This window comes from Acomys minous, assembly GCF_964271855.1.
Source record: "Acomys minous genome assembly, chromosome: 6".
Taxonomy (NCBI): domain Eukaryota; kingdom Metazoa; phylum Chordata; class Mammalia; order Rodentia; family Muridae; genus Acomys; species Acomys minous.
The window spans coordinates 46,856,370-46,869,366 of NC_140487.1; the positions used below are offsets into that span (position 1 = coordinate 46,856,370).

General features: G+C 36.6%; 1 protein-coding gene across 2 annotated transcripts in view; it reads right to left on the reverse strand.

Annotated features, from left to right (window-relative positions):
* The window catches only part of GRID2 (glutamate ionotropic receptor delta type subunit 2), a 1,382,318-nt gene that overhangs the window by 707,914 nt on the left and 661,407 nt on the right, over positions 1-12,997 (reverse strand). For both annotated transcript variants that reach the window (XM_084785474.1, XM_084785473.1), the window contains exon 4: positions 10,217-10,422. In XM_084785474.1, the coding sequence (XP_084641600.1) occupies positions 10,217-10,422 (206 nt within the window). The remainder of the gene's footprint in view (positions 1-10,216; positions 10,423-12,997) is intronic.

Sequence of the window (12,997 nt, forward strand, 5' to 3'; positions counted from 1 at the left end):
ATGATGTGTTTCCCACTCCATCACAGCAGAATCTCACACACAATGCTAAGAAAAAAAAGCAGGCAAATGGCATGACTGCATACTTTTATTCATGCACAGCCTAAAAACAGGGCCAAGTGAATATATTGCTAAAATCAGCTTGCCTGAAGGGGTCATAAATGGATACACAAGATAGGTTCAGGTCCATCTCTGGTTGTTCATCATATGGAAACCTGCTGAGCATTAATTTACAATCCATGCTGTTCTATTTACACATATGTCATTTAGAAAATGCCCAGCAGAAGTCTATTAACATAATATGTTTAAACTTTCCTGATATGGATATCTTTTGATAAAATTATTATCAAGTGTTCTTTTAAAATGAGATTATAATGGTTTTATCTTTAAAACATTAATTTTATGTCTCCATATACTCTCTTTTCGGAAAAATGAATTATTTAAATAATTTTTAATAACTGTAATAGAAATTTGAAGAGTCGTTTGATTACTAGATATCTTTCTACGTCTATTATAAAAGTTATCTTCATTTGTTTCTTAACCTTCCCTGAGGCTTATTTCTAGAAAAGTGCTTATATTTTGAAGAAAGTACTACTCCTTTTCATTATTTGTCAAATAAAAACTCTTCCATGACTTGGATATAATACAATAAAATGAAATCTATTTTATAAAGTAGGTTTAAGGAATAAGTGTTATTATCCTATTGTAGAGTGAAATAACAGTCTGCAATAGTAGGGTCCATGTCTGAAATTCTGACAAAGAAAAATCCAATTTGAAAATGATATCCATTGTCATGTCATGTCCTGCCTGTAAAATATTGAATTCTTTAGACAAGGTCTAACTAAATTTTTCCAGGATAGTTTTACCTTCACTGTGTAAGTTTATCTTAATCTCATGCCATCCTCTTGCCTCAGTCTCCTCAGTACTGGTATTACAGTTATGAACCATCTTACCAGGGTATTGATATTTCTAATGAAATTGAAAACACAAGACCCTTGATGAAAACATTCTTGTTTTCTGTAGGCAATACTTATTCTCTTTGCCAAGATTTTAATCTTACAAAGTAACCAGTGACACACTGTTCCTATATAAAGGTTTGATCTTGAAACATTACTCCAGCCCATAACTAAATCAAACCACCTGACTGCTCTAGTCTCAAGGGCACTTATAGGCACACCTAGATGACAGTTTTGTTTGGAAGCCACAGTAGGTGGATTTACCCAGCTTCAAATAACTGCAATCCTTCATTAAAGTTTTGAAGCTCCTGAATGAGAGCTAGAGCACTAACTGCAGACATTTCATGTATTAACTGTCTGCAACTTCAAAGGAAGTTTCATTAACTCAATGACACACAATTGCTCCAGGGACAGAAAAAAAAAAAAAAGCAGAAAACACAACTCTAACTCCTATGCTTAATTTTCCCCCATAGCAATTAAATGACAATGGTAAGAGAGCAATTTCTCTTCTAAAACTCATTTTTATATAAAAACATACTTTTAAACTAAAATTTCCTTTGAACACTATCTAACTTCCCATGCCAGCTTCTATTGCACTACAGTGGTGAAGCTGAAAGCCTTGCTGTTCTCCAAGAGTGGAGTATCACTCATCTGGCTCTCCATGTCTTAGGGGCTTGATGAACTTGGCTGGTTTTTGCCGCAGTCCTCACCTTTCTAACCTTTTCTTCCTCCACTGATACTATCATCGCAATCCATCCAACTGTTTCTAGCTGCATTTCCCTTTCAAGCCATCATGTGCTAAGGCAGTTTTTCAATACTTCTCTTTAGTGTGATCAGTGCTATTTTTATTATTATCATATATTATAATACACAATTATTGTTGTTGTTGTTGTTGCTGTTGTTGAGACAAGGTCTTACTATGAAGCACTGGCTAAGTCTTTCAGATATACCTGCCTTTGCCTCCTGTTTACTAGGATTAAAGGCATGGCAACAATGGTTTTTAACATCCCTTTTATTTATATAAATTTAATTCTCTAAGAATCTGAAATATTATGCATTTTGGGATATCCAACTCAAGAAAGCTAAAATGAATTATCTTAAGACCTCAACCCTATTAAAATGTAGAAACAGGAGAGGTATATAACATAGCAACTGGAACCCACATTAGCAGCATCTAATGCTTACCAGCCTGGCCCACCTAGCACACAGTGAACAAACAAGCCGAGCTGGCTTGGACACAGGCCACAAACCACATTAGCTGCCATCTCAAGAAAAATTGTGGGAGACCCGAGGTGAGTCTAGCGCCAGCCACAAACCACACTGTCCACCATACATACCAAGGAGGCTTGAGGGGCTTCTGGATTGAAGGTCTCTCAGCCTATTCCTCTCCTGCCTGACCCAACTTGGACACAGATAGAATACAAGAGAGCTGAGCTGGGCGGAGGCTCCTACACCCATTCTCCACCATTCTGAGGAGACCGTTTTGGAGCCCTAGCAAGCAGCCTTTGGGTTGGAGCTCTCTTCACCTGCTCCAGACCTGCCTGGCTCAAGTGGAACACAGACAGCAACCCCATAGGAGGAATCTCTAGGCCTGCAAACAACAGAGACATTTTCAATAAAACCGCAGAAGAAAACTTCCCCAACCTAAAGAAAGAAGTGCCCGTAGACATACAAGAAGTCTGCAAAATTCCAAATAGATTGGATCAGAAAATAAAATCCTCCTGCCATATAATAACCAAAACACTAAATGTACAGAGCAAAGAAAGAATATTAAAAGCTGCAAGAGGAAAAGGCCAAGTCATATAAAAAGATAAACCTATCAGAATTATACCTGATACCTCAACAGAGACGATGAAAGTCAGACAGGTCTGGACGGATGTCATGCAGACACTAAAAGATAACAGGTGCCAACCCAGATTATTGTAGCCAGCAAAAACCTTCAATCACCATAGATGGATAAAACAAGATATTCCATGACAAAACCAAGTTCAATCAGGACCTAACCACAAATACAGCCCTATAGAAATTACTAGAAGGAAACCTCCAACCCAAGGAGGCTAACTACACCCCCCAAAAAAACACAAGAAGTAAGTAGCTCCACTTCTACAAAACCAAAAGAAAAGAAACACATAAACATATGTTTGATGGTGATGCTATACCACAACCATCAAAGACAACAACAACAACAACAACAACAACAACAAAACCAAAACCAACAAAACAAAACAACAACAACAACAAACCCAAAAAACAAAAATAGGAACTAACAAACACTGGTCATTAATATCTCTCAACATCGCTGGCCTCAACTCCCCAATAAAAGACACAGGTTAACAGAATGATGTGAAAAGGGAATCCATCATTCTGATGCATACAAGAACAGACCTCAGCAATAAAGACAGATGTTACCTTAGGGTAAAGGGCTGGGAAAAGACATTCCAGGCAAATGGACACAAAAAGCAAGCTGAAGTAGCCATCCTAGTATCTAATAAAATAGGCTTTTGACCAAAACTAATAAAAAACATGAGGAAGGACATTTTATACTCATCAAAGGAAGAATACATCAAGAGGATATTTCAAGCCTGAAATTCAAGAGCTCCCACATTTGTAAAAGAATCATTATGGAAGTTTAAATCACACATTAAGAGTGAGAGACCTCAACACCCCACTCTCACCAATAGATAGATCATTGAGACAAAAACTAATGGAGAATAATGAAACTAATAATCGCCATGCATCAAATAGAACTAATAGATATCTACAGAACATTTTACCAAAACACAAAATAATATACCTTTTCTCAGCACCTCATGAAATCTCCAAAACTGACCATATACCTGGTCACAAAGCAAATTTCAACAGATACAAGAAGATTGAAATAACCACTTGAATTTTACAAAGTCACTGTGGATTAAAGCTTGAACTCAACAACAACAGAAACAACAGATAGCCTACCCACACATGGAAACTTTATAACTCCTTACTCAATGACCTCCAAGTCAGGGACAAAATAAAAAAAGAAACTGAAGACTTCTTAGAATTCAATGAAAATGAAGGCACAACACACCAGAACATGTGGGGCACAATGAAAGCAGTTCTAAGAGAAAAGTTCATAGCATTAAGTGCTATAAAGAAATTGGAGAGATCCCCTACTAGCAAATTAACAACTCACCTGAAATCTTTAGAAAAAAAAAAGAAGAAGAAGCATACCCACCCAAGAAGAGTAGACAGCTGGAAATAAACTCAGGGCTGAAATTAATAAATCGCAAAGAAAGAGAACACTTCAAAGAATCAATTAAACAAAGACCTGGTTCTTTGAGAAAATTAACAAATACACAAACCCTTAGCAAATCAAACAAAAAGGAAGAGGGAGAGTACTCAAATCAACAAAAATCAGAAATGAAAAGGGAGACAGAATACAGACACCAAGGAAATCCAAAGAATTAATGGAGTACAGTGAGTCAATATTGGTAATGTCTGGGGTTGGGGAGCCATGTGACCAGGGGAGCCAGCCCTGAGCAAGAGTGAGGTCAAAGCATGTCCAAACCCCCAAAATCTCATTTTTGAGCCTGGCAGGAGTAAGATTGCTCCCCCCTGACCTGGGCCTACATGTCCCTACCCTTATAACATGCCAGCCACCTCTTCCACCCTTGAGCGTCTCAAGTAGCTGGCTGCCAGGTTATAGATTACTTCTTCTCTCCTTATGAGGTCATGTTCAGCAAGCACCAGGAATTTCTCTTCATGCAAATAAGGCATTCCCAGTACCTTGGTGCACAGTGAACCTTGATACCCCAAGGGAGAAGTGAACATTGGGAGAAAACAGGACATTTAATATGCCATTTATAACAAGCCAAAGTATCTACTTTTTGAATACTTGAGTTTTTATTTTTATATTCGTGCATGTTTGCCTGCATTTGCATGTGAGCATCATGTGCATGCCTTTTCTCCAAGGAGCCAAAAAAGTGTGTCAGGGTTTTCTGGAACTGAAGTTAAGGACAGTTGTGGGTGATGAAACTGAAACCTGGGTTCTCTACAAAAACAGCAAGTGCTATTAATCATAGAATTATCTCTAGCAGCAAGAACAAATGTCTTTTAAAAAATAAATAATAATAAAACCTATATAGCATATTCCTGTCTGTCTTTAAGAAAGTGCTTGAAGATATTCCACAAAGGGAAGAGAGAGTCAAGGAAACGGTAATGCATGGGATGCGGAACTGCACATCGGAAATGAGCGATGAGAACAAAGGAGGGAAAGAACTTCTGGAAGGAAACTTCTAGTCAGGAATTTGGAGAGGTTCAAGAAAGGATAAAGCTATAGAATTTAAGTAGGCAACAAACAGAAAAGAAAATTAATAATGAAAACAAAAGGCCAAAAGCTGAGAAAGCTAAAAAACTATATCTTAATCCTCTGTTGTGACATTTAAAATTATAATGATAAAGGGGCAAGCATGTTTGTGCATTTTTATCTTGTAGCATGCGCATTAGCCAAGACATAAAAAATATATTTACAGTTGCAAAGTAGAAAATATGTGTTTCTACCAGTCTATATGAGTCAGGGGTTGTACATGTTTGAGTAGGAGTGAGGATGGATAGTCAAGCACCCCATGGATCTTGCACTGTATAGAGAAGATAGCTTAGTAATAATTGGACATAGAAATATATTGCAACTTAATTCACAGGTAGTTCAGAGACAGTGAAGTAAATTAACCAAATTTTATTTATCATATCATAAAGAAAATAATGAAACAAAATAAACTAGCCAAAAAAGGAAATAAAGCTACAAATACAGCTAGTAATAAGGTATTATATAATCACTAAAGTTATGTGATATTTCATAGATATCAATGCAATAATAGCCTAAAAGTGATTAAGAAAAACAAGTGTAAGGGAATGCATGAACTGAAAGCATATGAATGTATCTATTTAAGGGGCTGAAGTGTCGTGGCGTGTTTATGTTAGTGCTGAAATGCCAAGGGAGACACATTTGTCTCAAGAGAAGGAAATTGTTTCTGAGTATCAGTGGCTGGTGGTTTTCTTTTAGAGACTTAATATGTTGAAGGATATGCATCCATATATTCTAAAAGTAAATAAATCTTAAAAACTAGATATGTTATTCTTTCTGACAGAGATGATGGAAATGAGAAATGTAGTAAGTAGGAAACTTTGTTTTCCAATGTACATACCCTCAGACAAACGATATCTGTTACCTCTGTCTGTTTCACACACATGCTTGCACAGTTGACTTGTGGTTAGCTCTACATTGCTAATGAATTGATGTTCATCTTTCAGTATGCCTGTGGAGATTCTGGAATTGATGTCTACACTTGCCCATTGCAAAGTTACTTGACTACAGAATGTGTTAGTGTAGAAAATAATGTACCTGTATGGAAAGCAACAGGTACTTCTCATAGGAAAAATGATGGGCATAGATGGTGTGTGTTTATGAACAAAAGAGAAAGCTGTAGTTGATTACAGAAACTTAAGTACACTGTCAAAGACAGGGAAAAAGTAAGGCTAAAACTCAAAATATGTGTGGTTTTGAAACTGTCAGCAATATGGCAGAGTAAACTCCTTTAACTAAGTCTGAACAGACTTCACCTACCTAACAGCAATGCTAGGAAACTGGTCCTCCATAACTTTACTACTAAGGGTCAGAAATTCTGGGGCCTTAGCAAGTCAGTATTCCTTTTTCATTCATCCTTTCTACATTACCTTAGCTGCAAGTTGTTGCCCCAAGGAGATATAAAATATTACATCTTGCTGTGTTTTAACGATGAAACAATTTGTTTCTGCTATTTATCTCATGGTTTAAACATATTTACAATTTTCCTCACCAAAATTTTCATGTGAATATGCAAAACATATCAATTAATTTTTTCCTGACTCTTCACAGTTCTGTTCTACCCCCCACAGTTTTTCTTTGGTACATGGGGCTCCTGCTGCTTAGTATGTCCTTCTGTCCTTTCTCTGATGGCATGTCCTGTAATAAGCAACCCAAAGAATATCTCCTTCAGTACTCTTCTCAGGACAAGCTCTATCAACACTTCTACAGCTACCTTCCAGCTCTGCAAAAACACTGAGAATGGCTCTCTCTCTCTCTCCAAGGCAGCAATGGGAAAATGGCAGGGTCTGCCATGATTGTATCTTCCTTAACGTGGCAATTCCCTGTTCTTCCCGTACAAGTGGCAGACAGTTTGGTATCAGTCTCAAACCTACCTCTTTCTGGTTGTGACATACTGATGATACAAGCCTGTGTCTTATGTCATAACTGAGTTACACCCGTTAATGATATCTATTATGGGATAAAGAGTGTCAAGGAAAGATGAAGTCATTAGGATGAGCCATAATCAAAAGTGCCTGCTGCCCTTCACAAACCGAAGTTAGGACACAGGCAGAGGGGCAATGATGAAAACACAAACATTCTTATCCAAAACAGAAGGCTGGACAACAATGCAAAGAGCTCTCAGGATGAAGGCAGTCTGCCAGTACATTGGTTTGGTACATGTGGACTGTAGCCAGTGAGGGAGCACATTAACAGTGTAGAAGGGAATCATGTTTAGTTAGTGAACTTCTAGCAAACCAATAGTGCACTATAATCTCCTGGGGGTCCAGATTTAAAATGCTCACATTTTCTTTTTTTTATTTAATATTTTTACATATACATTTATTTTATTACACACACACATATATATAATAAACTACCTACAGCAAGAAAAACCACGAAACAATTAGGAATGTAACACTATGTTACATTCATACTGTTTTGGTTATTTGTATTTGACAGCCTTGAAGAAAACATCATTCCTATCTTTGTGCATCTAAAATTCTGAATGTAAATCAATATCTATCCTTTCTCATAGGCAGCAAACTGTCTCTGTCATCTTCTCATTTGGAAAGTGGCTAACCTGCATTCCATGTATACTCAGGTAATTAATTTTATTCCTTCTCAAGCCTCTGATGGGGTTGAAGACCAGATAGTTTAGTTTTACAATTGTTTGGGGGTTGATAATGCTCACATTTTCTTATTCCGCAATTCCAAGCTATTGGACTTTTGATAAGCTGCCACTAAGTGACTCTCACTCAGTTGGCCTTATGTCCCATGAGGACTAGAAAGAGATCACTTGTTCTCCTTGTCTCCCTGTCTATGGACTATGTGTAGCAGCACACATCCTGAGACTGCTACCCTTTTTCACTTCATTATTAGCATGGGCTTCTCTTAATATATGCCCAGCTGAAATCAAGCCCTGTGTCTTTATTCATCTTCACATCATTTTCTACTTAGGAGGCATGTTTAAGTATTTGTTCGATGCCAGGCTACTATGTTATACAAAAGAAAAAATCTAGACATTGTTAACATTTCCTGGTTTTCAGGCCCCTCCAAGGTTAGCTTTTGGAGGCTTCCTATGATATAGTGTTATTAATTTGTATTATACTATAAATATATCAAAATCAACATTTTCAATTCACTGATGACCAAATGGAGTCTCAAAATATTAAATAATATTCATGTAAAATGTGATCAGAATGTAGCTCAGATAACTTTATCTTCTGTTCTATGATTTCTTCTATGAATTTATACCCACATTATGAAGTTCAAATTAAAGACGCCTTATTAATAAAATCTCCCATCACCTCAGACAGAAACACTAGAGATATTTCAACATTTATTTACTAGTGCAGTTTATATTTTATTCCTCTATACACTCACTGTTAATTTTCTAGAAGACTTTGTACTTTTTAAATGCTGCAGTTTGTATATGAAGCATCCTTTGATTGACAGCTGATTTCTCAAATACATTTCCATAAATGCAATGTTCAGAATGGAAATGACCAGGCCAGGCCATGTGGCCTCTACCTTGGATTAATCCTGTGAAGACCCTTCTTTGGTAGCATTATTGCAAAATGGGAAAAAAAAAACTTTTCAAGTTGTAGGCCTAGTTGGAGGAAATATTTGATGTTACCTTTTAATACAGGTTTTGTTATGCAACTTTAAAGGCCACAGGGGGCATTTTCTTGGGCACTGTACTTGATCCCAAGCTTGTGTCTTGGCCTTCCTGCTTACTGAGCATCATGAGATGAGCAGATTTACTTAGCCACCCACTCCCAAGCATGATGCTCAGCCTCCCCTTATGCTTGGAGCTCATAGGTTGAGAAGCTAGAACCAGGAGACAAAACACACCTCTTTGGATCCAAGGTTTCTTTCTGATATATTTTTTCACAGATGGAAAAGGTGGATAATAGAGCTATAAAATTGGCTATGCTTTTCTGCTACAGAAAAATATAGTGCTTTACCATGAATTTGTCATTTCCTAGACTCAAAATGAAAATTCTCTCTTGTCCTTAAATTCACGTGGCAAAATCTATACTAAAATTCAACTGGTATTAACTGTCCAGAACTTAATGATTTGTATTTTGTTTCAAAACCCTAGTATCAAGGGACACATCCTAAGTCAGAATCTTACACAGAATTTAAGGAGTTGATGAAAAAGTAGAAAACTGGTGGGAATAAATTCATCAATTAAAACCCACAAAGCTAAAAACTATGTAAAAGTTTGTAATGAAATAAGCAGTGCTACTATTAAATGAAATTAAACTAAGGAGAAAAGGCAAGGATTTTTTGGAAGGCAATAGCAAACATGTTAAGGTACTGGAAGGCTATCTGTATCAGTGCAGTCTCACTGATCCTTTTACTAAGTTTTATGGCACATAGCCATGTATACAGATATAACTAACAGTTTGTAGCTATGACGTCACACCATGCTGAGTGGCCACCCTTTGCAGAGTTTCCAATACTCTTAATTGCTTGTCTCAGAGCTGTAGAGTAAAGCTGTGGTATGTTTTGTGGAATCGCTTTGCTTTGGCAATCAGAGTCTGATTCTAGTAAATCTTTTCTCGGAAACAAAATTTTAACTTGCAGCAACAACATCAACAGCACAAAAGAATTAGCTGCACACTTGCAAGTTTCTTCTGGAACTTGCTAGATTCATTCAGGTCTACAGCACTTTGAAAACTCAGAAGGTTTCTGAAACTTGTCCTGGCCATGTGCCTAAATATATACAAGGACAGACATTCCTAGCAATTAGCTGGGCAATGTGGGGTAAATGAGATGAGCAAGCAATTCACTCTGCCTCCTCCATTAGTACTAATGAGAGCCATATAGTTAATCCTCTCTCCCTTTTTTTTAGTTTTCATATCCACTGTGGAGTCCACTCCTAAGTATTTGCTTTCTGCACCACGCCCCACCCAGGACAACACTTACTTACCTCGCTTATGAAGGATTTGGCTGTGGCAGGATTCATAATAAGGATGGCTCTCCTAAGAGTGTCTCGATAGCGATTCAACTCCTCTATCCTCATGGTGTCAAAGAGGGTGGTGATCATCTTATTGATGTTGTTTTCCACCTTTTGAAGAGCAACATCCATCCCCTGCTGGGATACTTTGTCCAAAAACTCCTGTATCCCACGAATATCTAGGAACATCACAGCAAAAGAGAAAACAGTCTTTTCACTTCTGAGCAGTTTATTGTTCAACGAGGCATGAATTACCATATTTATTTATGATTTAGCTTAATTAATGTCCTTCCAAGTAAAAACATCAGAACTATTCCAAAGGGATTTATTTCTATCTACTTATCACGCTAAAATAATTGAATAGTGTGAGAGGTTGGTACAAATGATAAAGAAGGCTGGAAAATAGGTTCATTTAGAAAAAAAAAACAGGGGTACTTTCTTCAGCATTAACAAAGAACAAACTGAAATGATTTAAACTATTTCCTTCTGTTAACAACATTGGTTCTGGGTCTCAGAGTTTTCATGTCAGAAATGAGTTCTGTTCATCATTCATTTTCAGCCTATCTTGTAACTGATTTTAAAGTTACCTCTTGAAACAGGGAAATGTTACAGTGGCATTGGAGGCCCATTAAGGGAAAGCTATTACATCTTGATGAAGTGAGTGAAAACTACCTCTAGCCTGGGTACAGACCAAATATTCCAAGCTGTACAAAAGATAATTCTGTTGGGTCACTGTTGGGAAAGGCTCACCTAATGCCATGAGAAAAATGAGTGGAATAATTATCATCGTAATGAGATGATGCAGTTTCCTTCCCACACCCTGTGTGTCGTATAGTCAATACAGGGCTGCCAGGACTCTATCCCTTCCTTCCAAAACGTTCAGGTTTAGAGGTATAACACCATTTTCTTTTGGATGCTAGACAGAGCCTAAGTAAATTTTCACCAGTACTTTGGGCTTTTGTTTCCTCCCTCCCTTTTGCCATGTAGCTGCTTGCAGAACCTCCATGCAGAACACAAAGGCAATGCTTTCTCTGTTTCTCCTTTCCATAGGCCCCTCAGTGCAGACACTGAGATATTCAGCTTTCCCACTCACTAGCTTTTTGCTTAGACTCAAATAAAATTTTCTTTGTGCTTCAAAAATAAACAAAACATGCCTCACTACTTTCCTCTCCACTTTCTTATATCACAGAAGTCATTCATTTTGTTTATTATAATCTATAATAACAAAATGCCTTACTATCACTACTAGGAAGAAATTTTGTTAGCTCAATTAGAAGATGAGAAATACTTAAAAATGTAACATTTAAGGAGTGAAATAATGTCATTCATGACAGATGAATTTGAAAAACATTTCACTAAAGAGTTAACAATCACTAAATTGACATTCATAACATATATAGAATATTTTGAGGTGTTTCTTTCCAAGGGTCTCAAGAAACTCAATATTTACATAAAAATACATTATCAAATATTTAAATCTGAATATCCAGTAGGAGATAACTTTTTTTCTTAGGACTATGGAAGTGGTATTATGCGTATAAACTGTAGAGAAAATTTAGCCCAGCATTATGGCTGCTCTGACAAGTGATAACATTCAAAGACAAAGGTCTATGTGATCTAAATGGAATGCAAACATGCTCTGGATATCAGTATGATCTGGCTGGAATACAGACATGACCTTAATACACACCTTTAATCCCAAACAATGAAGGTAGTTAGTTGATAGAAGGAAGCAGCCATATTTGAAAGTGACATCTAATTGAAGGCAGGCAAAGTGATGAGTCAGAGAAAGACTTGACATAATGAATCAAAGATAGAGTAAACATAACTCTCTCAAGAAGAGGACAGAAAGTAGAGGCTACTTAAGAGTTGCACAGGTGAGATTTTGTTTTTTGTTTTTTGTTTTTTAACTAAAAGTTTTACCAGACAGTTTTACAGAGACAGGTTGCAGAGAGAACATACTAGATACAGGTGAAGTCAAAACTCGCCAGAGAATAAGAATGAGCCAGAAGATTAAAACATATTGCTAGAATTAGTGTGAGGCCAGGCAGAACAACTCAGTCAGAGTCTAAGAGAAGCCAGTTCGAGTCAGTCAGCTTTCAGAGGAGTTTTGAGCCAGACTATCTGAGTTGAACCAGCCACCCGGAGTCCAGAAAGAGCTATAAAGGGTGAGTTTATTCAGCACTATACCTCTGAGAGACAATCACATCTGGTGAATAAAAGATATTTTTATAATAAATAAAGAAAAGTATATTTCATCATTTTTGAAACTACTATGCAAGGTTTTGAATGTGTGGTGGACTTCAAAATATTTATACATTAAATTCAAATATGAAAAGTCCTAAAAAGTTGTAAAATAAAAAATTCTGAGTATATTTCATGTTTAAATAAGGGAAATAAAATACAATACCAAAATAATTATTAAATATAAAATTAAATTAAATGTAAAAGCTAAATATGAACAAATGCCTGAAAATGTTATAATTTCTATTCTTCTCTCCCACTGTATGCTTACAAAAGGGGTCTAAACTAGCCTATATGACTTAAAAGTCTACCAAGCCAATGAAATTTCAGTATATATAATTTATTTTGCTAGTTCACAAATTGTATTTTTCATTTTGAGCCCATGGTATCAATTTTTTATGAATCTATAATAATTAGTTAGGAAGCAGAAATGTAGGATTTAACACCAATGGACTTTATAGCAAGCTTTCTAATTGTGTGTGATTGCATGCATGCAAAGTTTGTCTCTCA